General features: G+C 48.7%; 1 protein-coding gene across 4 annotated transcripts in view; it reads left to right on the forward strand.

Annotated features, from left to right (window-relative positions):
* LOC117265049 (uncharacterized) overlaps nt 1-14711 on the forward strand; it is a 41702-nt gene extending 26991 nt beyond the window's left edge. For 2 of the 4 annotated variants that reach the window (XM_078162617.1, XM_078162615.1), the window contains exons 2-8: nt 607-1007; nt 2270-2401; nt 7623-7736; nt 7953-8087; nt 9795-9928; nt 14261-14309; nt 14554-14711. In XM_078162617.1, the coding sequence (XP_078018743.1) occupies nt 855-1007; nt 2270-2401; nt 7623-7736; nt 7953-8087; nt 9795-9928; nt 14261-14309; nt 14554-14703 (867 nt within the window). In that variant the 5' untranslated portion in view covers nt 607-854 and the 3' untranslated portion in view covers nt 14704-14711. Of the gene's footprint in view, nt 1-196; nt 387-606; nt 1008-2269; nt 2402-7622; nt 7737-7952; nt 8088-9794; nt 9929-14260; nt 14310-14553 lie in introns of all 4 variants that reach the window. The other 2 variants (XM_078162616.1, XM_078162618.1) reach the window with 2 other exon arrangements.
* Nucleotides 14712-16749: the final 2038 nt, after the last annotated feature.

A 16749-nucleotide genomic window follows, 5' to 3' on the forward strand; every position in this document is an offset into this window, starting at 1 on the left:
GCCATTTTCAGAGAGGTCTGTGGACCTTTGAAGACAAAGAAGATCTACTTTAGTGTCCCAGCAGCTTTTAAGGACAGTCAGAGGAAATATTCCAGCAGAGAAAAAGCTCCCACGTACCCACCTGGCATTATTTTGTAACCTGTTTTTTCGTTAGGTCCCCAAAGGTGTCTACTTAAGAATTTTTCTTGTTGCTAAGGTGAACTCTTGGCCCATGGGGTTTGTTTAGCAGCCATCTTGAACTGATGTCCACGCTCTTACATAAAGCACACGTCGACAAGTCTTCTCAAGCTGAAAATCACAAGCTGCAGACAAGACAAATGTGGGGAGCGTGTCGAGCTCCTCGGGCAGAGGTTTGTCTGCTCATCTGTGGAGTTCCAAGACAAAGGGTTAGTGACATGCAGTACCTCTGGATCCAGGGTGGGCTTTTTGTGTGTAGTGATGATGATGATGTTTAATCAGACTCACCTGTCAGATGGAGTGCTTATGTTGGAGGAGGAGCAGAGTTGTGAGACTGACGCAGGTTTAAAAAGTCTCAGATCTTTAACCTGTAAAAAATGTGCACAACAGCTGCAGCAGAATTTATCAGTCTTCATTTTTATCCTGCAGGACATCATCTGAACCAAAGACAGGACACTGGACCAAGTCCTCATCCCTGAGACACAAGATGGACAAAACACCTGGACAACATCTGGACAATGGACGCCATTAAAGAGTGGAAGAAAATGACCTAAGAGTCCAGAAACATCTGGACAAGACACATCAATCAGACAGTAAAGACACTGAGGACAGCAGACTGACATCTGGACAGTAAAGACACTGAGGACAGCAGACAAAGAGGGTCGGGGGAGGGGGGAATGGGAGGAGCAGTGTGTAAAGAGGAGGTGAAGGAGGAGAAGAGGAGGAGCGAGGGGAGGGAGGACAGTCTGACATCAGTGGACAGAATCCGTCGATTCACCGTCAGACAGTTTGGATATAATGTCCTGAGTCTGGCTCGCCGAGGACTGAAGGTACGTCCAGCTGCTGTCAGAGGACAGAGACATGTGTCTGCACAAGTTTGGACACCCTGAGACATCAGAGCTGTGAGACACCAGGGTCTCAGACCATCATTAGCTTGTTCACAGTCCTCGTTATGGAGGGACAGCTGATGCTCATGTCAAATCTTTATAGACCAACTTTTATTGGACGTCACAGTTAGATCACAGCAGCGCCTCCTGGTGGCAGAAAAACAGCGGACATCAGAGAGACAAAGGGGACATACCCAGAATAAACATATCTTGTTATGCCGTCGGATGTTAGAACAGGAGACATCCACACAGAATATCATTTAATGTGGACGTCTCCACAAGTTTGAACCAGGGACAATAAGACAAATCCATGTTTGGCAGTTTTTACAGCTCGTATGATGATGAATTATCTTTCATCACGTCAGTAATTCAGTTCATGTAATCCAAACACACACTCCTCTACTGAGCGTCCAGCAGCCATTACAGCCTGAACACACACATTAGAATTATTATAATTATTATAAGTTTTATTTGGCGCTCACACTGACACCACGACTGTCATTTTCTGCCATCAGTTTAGCTCCACCCACAAAGCACATCATCATCATTTGCAAACACAAAAATATTCCTTTTATTCCTTTTGTTCAGCACTTTGGTCGACGTGAGTTGTTTTTAAATGTGCTTTACAGATAGATTTGAGTTGAGTTTTATTGTCTTCACAATTTATTGTTTCTTATCTGCGAAATTAAAGTAAATCAAAGTTTTGTTTCCACTGAGGGAAATGGTGTCAGCTTACAGAGACAGACAGGAGGTCTGCACTGCAGCAATGTGTTTCTGGGGAGGTGCACGTCAGGCTACAGTGTAGGATCTACATCGACACAGAGCTTACGCTGTAGGTATGGTTTTGATTTGACGCAGAGGTATATTTTGGCTGCACATTACCTGCAGGAAGATTGATCAGACTCCGGAGTGGTGGTGCACTGTTCTACTGCGCAGACACACCTGTAGAAATATGACCTTCATGGAAAAGTCATCAGAAGAAAACTTTTCCCCTGTTCTCACCACTAAACTTAGCCTCACAAGTTTGTAAAGGAACATCGAAACAAGCCTGATGCTTTTTAGTACAAATAGAACTTTTTGGACACGGTGGACAAAGGGACACCTGTCCAACTGTAAAACCCAAGGGTGGATTGGTCATGCTTTGGGCTGGTAGTAGTAGCAGTAAGAGTATGTGTAATCTTTATTGTGTATGTGTGTTCCCGCAGGAGGTCCCAGATGAACTGTGGGAGCTGTTGGAGTTGGAGAAGCTGAATCTGTCTCTCAACAGTCTGAAGGTTCTCCCTCCTCAGCTGGCTCTGCTCTCCAACCTGGTCGTCCTCAACCTGTGGGGCAACCAGGTAAACATCCAGGACACAGAGAACACAACCAGGAGAGTTTTATACACCTTAACAACAAACTAAACATTTAAAATGTTTAAAAGAAGAAATTAAAAAAATCAAAACGAAATACAGGCATAAAAAATATCACTGAGGTGCCTCAGGGCTCTGATCTCAGTCCATTATTATTTACATTAAACATAAATGACATTATTCTTTCTAAGGACATATATTCACTTATATCTCTTGGAGTTAAGTACATATATTAGATACTTTACATCAGAGGTGTGATGGCAGTGAGGAATTGGACCCAAAATGCAGACACAGAGGGAAGAGGGTTAACAGGTTTATTGTGTCAGAATTGTGCAGAGAACTGAGGAGATCCGGAGTCGAGGTGCAGAGTGAGGAAACCAGGTGAGAGTGCTGGGCTGTGGGCTGCTGAGAGGCACGGAGGGAGACACTGGAACAAAAAGGCAGGAGAACGAGGGTTAACACACGAGGAGCAAAAAAACACCATCAAACTTGCAAGATACTTAATTCACTGGAGGATCAGAGGAGCCGAGATACCACTGCGTGCAGAAGCGAATACTCTGGCACTGAGGCTAGAGTCGGTGGCAGTCTTAACAGCCCGTTGGTTGCCGATGAGTCACAGGTGTGCGCACTCAGCCTCAGTGCAGGGCGGGGGAAGGGAGAAGCCTCTGGAGACAGGTAAACACAGCAGCAAACAACCCACACAGGAAGTAGACTCCGGAAATGTTCATAAAATAAAAGCAAAGTCCATGCTCACCACAAGAGGTTGTCATTAGAGTCCTAATTTATCCCCCTGGTGCCATCATGTATTTAAGCAGTGTTGCTCCACCTGTAACACAGCGCAGTGACGTCATTACAAGTGTGCAACGTAGTGCCACAGAGGACAGAATAGTTAGCTTTCTGCTGCAGAGAGAATAAATGTTGGAGCTGTTATGGTTCTTCTTATTTTACATCAAGTTAAACAGAATCACACAAATAGCGATCTCCCACAGCCGTCTGAAGAGCGTCCATTTTTAAATGGTTAACCCTATGGGCCCTAGGCATTTTTGGGGTATTTTTCCTGCCTTTACTTTTAAGCTCATATCACAGTCATTATAAAGGCTACATACACATGCTATATCTTGGTTTTTTTTTCAGGACAATCTGGGCTAACCAGATTTGCCATCTTTCCATGTCCTTCTATGTGCCTGTATTTTATATTAATTTTTATATCAATGAAAAAAAACAAATCCGTGTGACTAAATTCTTACATTTTTACATGTATCTCACCACAGCAAGTTGGAAGTTGACATATTCTGCCATATATGAAGAGGGGAGACTCTCTCTGGAATCTGGCAATATAAGAACCATGATGGTGGGACATTCTGTCACTTCACAGCTGTCCAAAACATGTGGTTTGTGCCAGACGGACATAATTCCCAGTATTTTTTCATTATTATTGCAAGAAATTCCATTGACTCATTCACAAGTCAAAAATGTGATTTATCTGAAAGAAACATGCAATATTTACATCTAAGATCATAGAAAAATAGTCAACCAAGTGCAATGATGTCCTCCAAGATAATATTTGCCACTTTGTTTGCAGTAAACAAAGTTTGTTGTTGTTTTTCAGTTTCAGTTATATACTGGGGGGGCATTTTGGGCATTGGGGAGGGACACATGTCTTGGTCTCGTCGGAAAGCTACGATTCCGCTGTTTCACGTGATATGCGTAGCTTCTCGCTATGATGCACGGTCGCGGAGAAAATCAATAGAGAAGAACAGGTGTGAATTTGAACGCACTATGCATCGTTCGGGCCCATAGGATTAAATATATTTTGCTCATAATACTATGTAGTTGTACTAAAGTAATCTTTTCAATGCAGGTTATAAAGTATTTTGTGGTATTGCTACTTTTACTTAAGTAAAGGGTCAAAGTACTTCTTCCATCAGTGCTTTAATATCTGTGTTTATGCAGGTGATGTTTTACTTTCCTCAGGCTCTGACTCATCTTCAGTCTCCAGGTTTAATCTGAATTAAGTCTTTCTGTGTGGAACTGAAGGCTGTTCCACCAACTCTGATGTCAGAGATACTCCTGGTAGACAGAAGTCATATCAGAACCACACTGCTCAAATAAAATAAAGGGAACACTTAAATCACACATCAGATCTTGATGAACAAATTATTCCCATGTAAAATCTTTACTGACAAACACTGTATGGTTAGTTGAGAAGAAAATGACACAACAACTGTCAGTGGAAACTTAAGTCATCGACCCACTGAGGGCTGGATTCAAAATCAGAGTCAAACATGTAAATCACAGGCTGATCCAATGTGTGTGAATTTGATCACAGCAGCTCATCATGTGACTCAGCAGTGTGCACAGCCCCCGCCTGCCTGTATGACCTCCTGACAACGTCTGAGCTCCTGATGAGTCGCAGGATGGTGTCCTGGGGGATCTCTTCCCAGACCTGGATCAGGGCATCAGTGAGCTCCTGGACAGTCTGTGTTGGACGCACCGATACATAACGTGCCATAGGTGCTCAGCTGGATTTAGGTCAGAGGAACGAGAGGGCCAGTCAATGACATCACTGCCTTCATCATCCAGGAACTGCCTACACACTCTGGACACATGAAGCCGGGTCCTGCACCAGGAGGAACCCAGGGCCCTCTGCACCAGGAGGAACCCAGGGCCCTCTGCACCAGGAGGAACCCAGGGCCCTCTGCACCAAGAGGAACCCAGGGCCCTCTGCACCAAGAGGAACCCAGGGCCCTCTGCACCAAGAGGAACCCAGGGCCCTCTGCACCAGGAGGAACCCAGGGCCCTCTGCACCAGGAGGAACCCAGGGCCCTCTGCACCAAGAGGAACCCAGGGCCCTCTGCACCAGGAGGAACCCAGGGCCCTCTGCACCAAGAGGAACCCAGGGCCCTCTGCACCAGGAGGAACCCAGGGCCCTCTGCACCAGGAGGAACCCAGGGCCCTCTGCACCAGGAGGAACCCAGGGCCCTCTGCACCAGGAGGACCCCAGGGCCCCCTGCACCAGGAGGAACCCAGGGCCCACTGCATCAGGAGGAACCCAGGGCCCTCTGCACCAAGAGGAACCCAGGGCCCCCTGCACCAGGAGGAACCCAGGGCCCTCTGCACCAAGAGGAACCCAGGGCCCTCTGCACCAGGAGGAACCCAGGGCCCTCTGCACCAGGAGGAACCCAGGGCCCTCTGCACCAAGAGGAACCCAGGGCCCTCTGCACCAGGAGGAACCCAGGGCCCTCTGCACCAGGAGGAACCCAGGGCCCTCTGCACCAAGAGGAACCCAGGGCCCTCTGCACCAAGAGGAACCCAGGGCCCTCTGCACCAGGAGGAACCCAGGGCCCTCTGTACCAGGAGGAACCCAGGGCCCTCTGCACCAGGAGGAACCCAGGGCCCTCTGCACCAGGAGGAACCCAGGGCCCTCTGTACCAGGAGGAACCCAGGGCCCTCTGCACCAGGAGGAACCCAGGGCCCTCTGTACCAGGAGGAACCCAGGGCCCTCTGCACCAGCGTAAGGTCTGACAGTCACTCTGAGGATCTCATCATGGTACCTAACAGCAGTCAGCGTATTGTTGGCTCTGACATGGAGGTCTGTGCGACCCTCCAAGGATCTGCCTCCTGTTGTGGAAATTCTCTGCTGCTGGTGAATAATGAAATAGAGACTTCTGCCAGCCAACAAGGTTTTTATTTTCTTTGCAAAGAAAATGTCAGTCATCACACGAGTGGTCAGAATGAAGAAAGACCCCGAGCATAGGAAAGCCTAAGCATTTATACCTGAGGAACGCCTCTTTCGGTGTGTTTCACACCCTTCTGTCTGCGGCAGGGAGCAGCGCCCCTACCCATTGTTTTCACTCTCTTTCGTCTGCCGCAGGTATTGGCTCCGACCCCCTAGGGTGTGTTTCACACCTGGCATATCCTGCAGCATTTTGTATCTAGGTGTGAGGTTAAGATGTCTAGACATTCTTAAGTATTTGAAAACACAAAGTATACACAAAGAAAATGAAATTACAATTACACTCCCCAGACCATCACTGACCCACCACCACACCGGTCATGCTGGATGATGTCACAGGCAGCATAACGTTCACCACGGTGTCTCCAGACTCTTTCACACCTGTCACATGTGCTCAGTGTGAACCTGCTCTCATCTGTGAAGAGAATGGGGCGCCAATGGTGGACCTGCCAGTCAAGCTGCACGGTGCTGGGCTGTGAGCACAGGTCCCACTAGAGGACGTGGGTCCCTCATGCCACCCTCATAGAGTCTGTTTCTGACAGTGTGGTCAGAAACATGCACACCAGTAGCCTGCTGGAGGTCATGTTGTAGGGCTCTGGCAGTGCTCCTCCTGTTCCTCCTCACACAAAGGAGCAGATAGCGGTCCTGCTGCTGTGTTGATGCCCTTCTACGGCCCTGTGCAGCTCTCCTGGTGTAACGGCCGGTCTCCTGGTATCTGGTATCAACCTGACTGGGCTGCAGGTCCCGCCTCATGCTACCAGTAGTGCCAAGGACACTAGCAGAAGACCAAACTAGAGAAGAATCAGTGAGGAAGGATAAGGAGAGAGCAACTGTCTGTGGACATCACTTGTAAAACCATTTCCTGTTTGTCTCTCCATTGTTCCTGTTGTCTTTGTGATTTGACCCAAAGCAGCTGAAACTGATTCACAATCACTTTATTGATCTCCCTGAAGTTTGACTGACTTCCTGTTACACTGTGACCATTAAGTGTTTCCTATATTTTTGAGCAGTGTAGCTCAGGTACTCTGCACCTCTTAAATAAACTGTGACTCACCCTCCTGACAGATTCATTATCCCTCTTGGATATTTAAAGTTTTGTATTTTAATGTTTTCATGAGTCTTGTTTTTACGAGTTCTCTGTTGGTTGTGTTTGTCAGGTCAGGTCCCCAAGGTCCCCCCAACAGCCCTGGATAAATAAAGATTATAATCCCCCTCTGATCCATCAGGATCCAGTTTCTGTCCTCTGTCCTCTCCTCACCTTCCTCCTGCATCCACCAACCTTCAGTACTGAGACACACAAACACAGTAAAGTGCTGCCGGCGCCCCAGAGAGGCCGCTGGCTTCATCATACCCACAGAATCGTCATCTGAGAGCCTTCAGTTACAGAATGTGTGAAAAATCCACCACAAAGAGTTTGAAAATGAACTTTACTGTGGGATTCAGTCGATACTGACATTTACTGTCCGTGTGCAGCTCAGCAGCCTGCCAGCAGAGATCGGACAGCTGAGGAGACTACGCGTTTTATTCGCCTACAGAAACAGACTGACTGAAGTCCCTGAGGAGCTGGGAGCCTGTACACAGCTGGAGGTACTGCAGATACTACTGAGAATACTTTAAGTACTGCTGACTCAGCTCTGAGATCAGACACAGAGACTCTCATTGTGGACGGCAGTAATGACGATATAGATATTAACGAATGTGAAGTCTGCTAACGAGATCTTGACACTTAGAGCACAACGCTCCTAAAACACCGTCAGACACAGGATGGACGTGTAGTTCGACTCATTTGTTTCTGTCTCTCAGGTCCTGAGTCTGGCCAACAATCAGCTGTCCTCGCTGCCTGCTTCGCTCTCCAACCTGACCCGACTGAGGAAACTCAACCTGAGTCACAACCACATCGCTCACGTCCCGGGCTGCATTTACAACATGAAGGCTCTGGTACGTTCAGCCTGACTGCACAGACGTGTCCCTGACAGGTCTTCGTATGCTCACACCCACAATTCGTCAAGTCCACAACCATCCTCAAGATGACTTCCTGTAGACTTCCAGAGACTCTGGTTAAGGAGACAGTACTGGAGGTGTGGACTTAAGTCACATGACTTGGACTCAAGTCAGACTCCAGTCACAAATTTGATGACTTTAGACTCAACTTGGCAAAATCAAAAGACTTGCAAGTCAACTTGGACTGTAACACTAATGACTCGTGACTTTACTTGGACCTGAACCTTTTGACTTGAAAATACTCGATACGTTCCCCAAAGAAGACCAAAGAAGAAGAAGTCTGCATTTAAAAAGTGTGACATGAATCAAGTCGTTTACTGAATCAACAAACGTAAACACAATTCATCACCAGTCGACGCTTAATGCTCGAGATCCATCTTCTGAACCAATCGGACAGCATCCAATCACGTCGCAGAAATGAACCACGAAGAACTAATCAAACAAATTATAGCAACGATAAACTCATCCACATACAAAAACTACATGGTGTTCAACAAAAAACAAACCGTAGTATGAAAAACAACTTCAAATTTGTTCAACATCTGAGGCTGCACAAAGGACAGTGAGTCGAGGCTAATATTAACAAAGTTTGTGAGCTAATGCTAAGCTAATGTTAGCTTAACAGCCAAAGAACGTTTTCAATTCAATTCAATTCAATTTTATTTATAAAGCCCAATATAACAAATCACAATTTGCCTCACAGGGCTTTACAGCATACGACATCCCTCTGTCCTTAAGACCCTCACAGCTGATCAGGAAAAACTCCCCAAAAAACCCTTTAACGGGGAAAAAAACGGTAGAAACCTCAGGAAGAGCAACTGAGGAGGGATCCCTCTTCCAGGACGGACAGACGTGCAATAGATGTCGTACAGAACAGATCAGCATAATAAATTAACAGTAATCCGTATGACACAATGAGACAGAGAGAGAGACAGAGAGAGAGAGAGACAGAGAGAGAGAGAGAGACAGAGAGAGAGAGAGAGAGAGAGAGAGACAGAGAGATGCAGGACAGACGGTAATGACGGTAGGTTACAACAACATTGTTGAAAGTAATTATTATTATAGTTATAGTTTTGGCTACTGTGGTACAATATGTTGAAAGTATGTATTAATATCTGTTTTCAAACAAAATTGTTTCAACAAATAAGCAAACTTTAAAAAGCTTTCATGATTTCTTGTAAATTTAATATCTGTTGAATTAGTCCAGGACTGCATTGTGATGTTTACCATTTGAAACTTAATGTCTATGACTCAAGACTTGTTAGTCACGACTTAGGACTTGATTAGGGACTTGTCATTTCAGTTGTTTTGGAATGGGCGTGGTCTCTGAAGCAGCAGCATGTTTCTCCTCATGAATGTTTTGGGCAGTTGAAGCACATTTGGCTCCGTCCGCTCGATCAGAACTGCTTTAACAACTGTGTTAACCTCCTCCACCTGCCCACACCTTTATCAGACACGTCTTTGACACCACCTTCCAGTGTGGATGCTCACAACGCAGAGAAACACTGTGACTCATGACGAGGTTGGACAACATGTCATATAGACTACACCAAATGGGACTCTGAACATCACCTGAAACCCAGACAGGTGGATGTGATGATGTGAAATATGACTATAGATGATCTGCTTCACCTGTTCCCACAGGTGTTCCTCCACCTGGCCTATAACCGTCTGGAAAACCTGGCAGAGAACATCCAGGCTCTGGTGGAACTCAAGATCCTCATTGTGGAGGGAAACAGCCTCCACTCTCTGCCTAAAGCTCTCTGCTGCCTCACCAGGTAACACCACCTCACTAAGTAACACCACCTCACCAGGTAACACCACCACACAAGGTAACACCACCTCACCAGGTAACACCACCACACCAGGTAACACCACCACACCAAGTAACACCACCACACAAGGTAACACCACCACACCAAGTAACACCACCACACCAGGTAACACCACCACACAAGGTAACACCACCTCACCAGGTAACACCACCACACCAGGTAACACCACCACACCAAGTAACACCACCACACCAGGTAACACCACCTCACCAAGTAACACCACCACACCAGGTAACACCACCACACAAGGTAACACCACCTCACCAGGTAACACCACCACACCAGGTAACACCACCACACCAAGTAACACCACCACACCAGGTAACACCACCACACAAGGTAACACCACCTCACCAGGTAACACCACCTCACCAGGTAACACCACCACACCAAGTAACACCACCTCACCAGGTAACACCACCACACCAGGTAACACCACCACACCAGGTAACACCACCACACAAGGTAACACCACCACACCAGGTAACACCACCACACAAGGTAACACCACCACACCAAGTAACACCACCACACCAAGTAACACCACCACACCAGGTAACACCACCACACCAAGTAACACCACCTCACCAAGTAACACCACCTCACCAAGTAACACCACCTCACCAGGTAACACCACCACACCAGGTAACACCACCTCACCAAGTAACACCACCACACCAGGTAACACCACCACACCAAGTAACACCACCACACCAGGTAACACCACCTCACCAGGTAACACCACCACACAAGGTAACACCACCACACCAAGTAACACCACCTCACCAGGTAACACCACCTCACCAGGTAACACCACCACACAAGGCAACACCACCTCACCAGGTAACACCACCACACAAGGTAACACCACCTCACCAGGTAACACCACCACACCAAGTAACACCACCACACAAGGTAACACCACCACACAAGGTAACACCACCACACCAAGGTAACACCACCTCACCAGGTAACACCACCACACCAGGTAACACCACCACACCAAGTAACACCACCAGACAAGGTAACACCACCACACCAAGTAACACCACCACACCAGGTAACACCACCTCACCAAGTAACACCACCACACCAGGTAACACCACCACACCAGGTAACACCACCTCACCAAGTAACACCACCTCACCAAGTAACACCACCACACAAGGTAACACCACCTCACCAGGTAACACCACCACACCAAGTAACACCACCAGACAAGGTAACACCACCACACCAAGTAACACCACCACACCAGGTAACACCACCTCACCAAGTAACACCACCACACCAGGTAACACCACCACACCAGGTAACACCACCTCACCAAGTAACACCACCACACCAAGTAACACCACCACACCAGGTAACACCACCACACCAAGTAACACCACCACACCAGGTAACACCACCTCACCAAGTAACACCACCACACAAGGTAACACCACCTCACCAGGTAACACCACCTCACCAGGTAACACCACCACACAAGGTAACACCACCACACCAAGTAACACCACCTCACCAGGTAACACCACCACACAAGGTAACACCACCTCACCAAGTAACACCACCACACAAGGTAACACCACCACACCAAGTAACACCACCTCACCAGGTAACACCACCACACCAAGTAACACCACCACACCAGGTAACACCACCTCACCAAGTAACACCACCACACAAGGTAACACCACCACACCAAGTAACACCACCTCACCAGGTAACACCACCTCACAAGGTAACACCACCTCACCAGGTAACACCACCACACAAGGTAACACCACCACACCAAGTAACACCACCACACAAGGTAACACCACCACACAAGGTAACACCACCACACCAAGTAACACCACCACACAAGGTAACACCACCACACCAAGTAACACCACCTCACCAAGTAACACCACCACACAAGGTAACACCACCACACCAAGTAATACCACCTCACCAGGTAACACCACCTCACCAGGTAACACCACCACACCAGGTAACACCACCACACCAAGTAACACCACCACACCAAGTAACACCACCACACCAGGTAACACCACCTCACTGGGTAACACCACCACACCAGGTAACACCACCACACCAGGTAACACCACCTCACCGGGTAACACCACCACACCGGGTAACACCACCACACAAGGTAACACCACCACACCAAGTAATACCACCTCACCAAGTAACACCACCACACCAGGTAACACCACCACACCAGGTAACACCACCACACAAGGTAACACCACCACACCAGGTAACACCACCTCACCAGGTAACACCACCACACCAGGTAACACCACCTCACCAGGTAACACCACCACACCAAGTAACACCACCACACAAGGTAACACCACCACACCAGGTAACACCACCACACCAAGTAACACCACCACACAAGGTAACACCACCACACAAGGTAATACCACCACACCAGGTAACACCATCTCACCAAGTAACACCACCTCACCAAGTAACACCACCACACCAAGTAACACCACCACACCAGGTAACACCACCTCACCAAGTAACACCACCACACAAGGTAACACCACCACACCAAGTAACACCACCACACAAGGTAACACCACCTCACCAGGTAACACCACCTCACCAAGTAACACCACCACACCAGGTAACACCACCACACCAAGTAACACCACCTCACCAAGTAACACCACCACACCAAGTAACACCACCACACAAGGTAACACCACCACACCAAGTAACACCACCTCACCAAGTAACACCACCACACAAGGTAACACCACCACACCAGGTAACATCACCTCACCAGGTAACACCACCACACAAGGTAACACCACCACACCAAGTAACACCACCTCACCAGGTAACACCACCACACAAGGTAATACCACCTCACCAAGTAATACCACCACACCAGGTAACACCACCACACCAGGTAACACCACCTCACCGGGTAACACCACCTCACCGGGTAACACCACCACACCAAGTAACACCACCACACCAGGTAACACCACCACACCAGGTAACACCACCACACAAGGTAACACCACCACACCAGGTAACACCACCTCACAAGGTAACACCACCACACCAGGTAACACCACCTCACAAGGTAACACCACCACACCAGGTAACACCACCACACAAGGTAACACCACCACACCAGGTAACACCACCTCACCAGGTAACACCACCACACCAGGTAACACCACCACACCAAGTAACACCACCACACAAGGTAACACCACCACACCAGGTAACACCACCTCACCAGGTAACACCACCACACCAGGTAACACCACCACACAAGGTAACACCACCTCACAAGGTAACACCACCACACCAGGTAACACCACCTCACAAGGTAACACCACCACACCAGGTAACACCACCACACAAGGTAACACCACCACACCAGGTAACACCACCACACCAAGTAACACCACCACACCAAGTAACACCACCTCACCAGGTAACACCACCACACCAGGTAACACCACCTCACCAGGTAACACCACCACACCAAGTAACACCACCACACAAGGTAACACCACCTCACCAGGTAACACCACCACACCAGGTAACACCACCACACCAAGTAACACCACCACACAAGGTAACACCACCACACAAGGTAACACCACCTCACCAGGTAACACCACCACACCAGGTAACACCACCACACCAAGTAACACCACCACACAAGGTAACACCACCACACAAGGTAACACCACCTCACCAGGTAACACCACCACACCAGGTAACACCACCTCACCAGGTAACACCACCACACCAGGTAACACCACCACACCAAGTAACACCACCACACCAGGTAACACCACCTCACAAGGTAACACCACCACACCAGGTAACACCACCTCACCAGGTAACACCACCACACCAGGTAACACCACCACACAAGGTAACACCACCACACAAGGTAACACTACCACACCAGGTAACACCACCTCACAAGGTAACACCACCACACCAGGTAACACCACCACACAAGGTAACACCACCTCACAAGGTAACACCACCACACCAGGTAACACCACCTCACAAGGTAACACCACCACACCAGGTAACACCACCTCACAAGGTAACACCACCACACCAGGTAACACCACCTCACCAGGTAACACCACCTCACAAGGTAACACCACATCACCAGAGTTAGGGTTACATATTTCAGCAACACAGCACTGACACACCTGAGAGGTGGAGCTTGTTGTCACTAACAGTTAATGTGTGATTTGATTTTGTCTCCTGCAGTTTGGAGCTGCTGAATCTGGACTTTAACGACATTAAAGATGTTCCACAGGTAGAGACACAAATTGTTCTGATGATGATGGTGATGATGGTGATGATGATGATGGTGATGATGATGGTGATGATGGTGATGATGATGGTGATGATGGTGATGATGATGATGATGATAGTGATGATGATGATGATGGTGATGATGATGATGGTGATGATGATGATGATGGTGATGATGATAGTGATGATGATGGTGATGATGATGATGGTGATGGTGATGATGATGATGATGATGATGTGTTCAGGAGATGCACCAGTTGTCTCGACTGGAGAAGTTGGCCTGCCATCCTCTGGATAAAGGACTCCACATCGTCCACAACCCGCTGCTGAAGCCTGTGAAGGAGGTTCTGGAGGGTGGACTCAGCGCACTCTTCAACTACCTGAGGGCTGGGTAGGGATGGGGCGGGACTTGTTTTATTACATGACGGCTGGGTAGGGATGGGGCGGGACTTGTTTTATTACATGACGGCTGAGTAGGGATGGGGCGGGGCTTGTTTAATTACCTGAGGGCTGGGTAGGGATGGGGCGGGGCTTGTTTAATTACCTGAGGGCAGGGTAGGGATGGGGCGGGACTTGTTTTATTACATGACGGCTGGGTAGGGATGGGGCGGGGCTTGTTTAATTACCTGAGGGCTGGGTAGGGATGGGGCGGGGCTTGTTTTATTACATGACGGCTGGGTAGGGATGGGGCGGGGCTTGTTTTATTACATGACGGCTGGGTAGGGATGGGGCGGGGCTTGTTTTATTACCTGAGGGCAGGGTAGGGATGGGGCGGGGCTTGTTTAATTACCTGAGGGCTGGGTAGGGATGGGGCGGGGCTTGTTTTATTACATGACGGCTGGGTAGGGATGGGGGCGGGACTTGTTTTATTACCTGAGGGCTGGGTAGGGATGGGGCGGGGCTTGTTTTATTACATGACGGCTGGGTAGGGATGGGGGCGGGACTTGTTTTATTACCTGAGGGCAGGGTAGGGATGGGGGCGGGGCTTGTTTTATTACATGACGGCTGGGTAGGGATGGGGCGGGGCTTGTTTTATTACCTGAGGGCAGGGTAGGGATGGGGCGGGGCTTGTTTTATTACCTGAGGGCAGGGTAGGGATGGGGCGGGGCTTGTTTTATTACCTGAGGGCAGGGTAGGGATGGGGCGGGGCTTGTTTTATTACATGACGGCTGGGTAGGGATGGGGGCGGGACTTGTTTTATTACCTGAGGGCTGGGTAGGGATGGGGCGGGGCTTGTTTTATTACATGACGGCTGGGTAGGGATGGGGGCGGGACTTGTTTTATTACCTGAGGGCAGGGTAGGGATGGGGCGGGGCTTGTTTTATTACCTGAGGGCAGGGTAGGGATGGGGCGGGGCTTGTTTTATTACCTGAGGGCAGGGTAGGGATGGGGCGGGGCTTGTTTTATTACATGACGGCTGGGTAGGGATGGGGCGGGGCTTGTTTTATTACCTGAGGGCAGGGTAGGGATGGGGCGGGGCTTGTTTTATTACCTGAGGGCAGGGTAGGGATGGGGCGGGGCTTGTTTTATTACCTGAGGGCTGGGTAGGGATGGGGCGGGGCTTGTTTTATTACCTGAGGGCAGGGTAGGGATGGGGAGGGGCTTGTTTTATTACATGAAGGCTGGGTAGGGATGGGGCGGGGCTTGTTGTATTACCTGAGGGCTGGTTGGGGCTAAAACTACCTCAGAGACGTAGATGTCGATGTTATGGAGGAGGAAGACGATGCAGACTCTGTAAACTGTTTAGATGTTTTTGTTTTGTATAATAAACGGTGACATCATCACAGACTCTTTTCTGTGTATCTATGACTTTTGGCTGCTGGTCCTGTCACAGCTGGGCTCAAGGGAGTGACAAAGAGAGACTTCTGACCAAAGTTGGCAGCCCTGTATTAGCTTTCGCTGCCACGCCGGTGTTCAGCTTGTATTGTGCCAAATTGTCTTGTTCCTTTTCCTAGCGATAGCTCACTGTAACCTCGGACAACACACCTATGGATTGAGTAACGCTGGAATAATATGCGGTCCAGTCAAAAGGGACTCTGCGACGGTGGAGTGAGATTTCTTAAAGAGGCGTGAGAGAGTGACATTGATGGTGAAAGAGTGACAGTCACGCCAGATGTGTGAGAGTTGGCAGTATGCGGCGCAGGGAACCAAGAATGTGGCATCCTCACAGGCTCAAATCTGAACATCAGACAGGACTGTCCACTTACTGTTGGCCACAAAGTGTATTTTTTATATATGTGTGTGTGTGTGTGTGTGTGTGTGTGTGTGTGTGCATGTGTGAGAAAAGTTGTGACCCTGTGAAACATAAAATGATCAGTGAGCCCTTCTTTGACTTGTAATGAGCTGCACAGCGTCCAGAGACAAAAATCAGAGACAAAACACATCATGTTCACACTGATAAACTTTACTGTTTTAATAACTCATTCTGCAACGTGTTTTAA

Source organism: Epinephelus lanceolatus, chromosome 20, assembly GCF_041903045.1.
Source record: "Epinephelus lanceolatus isolate andai-2023 chromosome 20, ASM4190304v1, whole genome shotgun sequence".
Lineage (NCBI taxonomy): Eukaryota > Metazoa > Chordata > Actinopteri > Perciformes > Serranidae > Epinephelus > Epinephelus lanceolatus.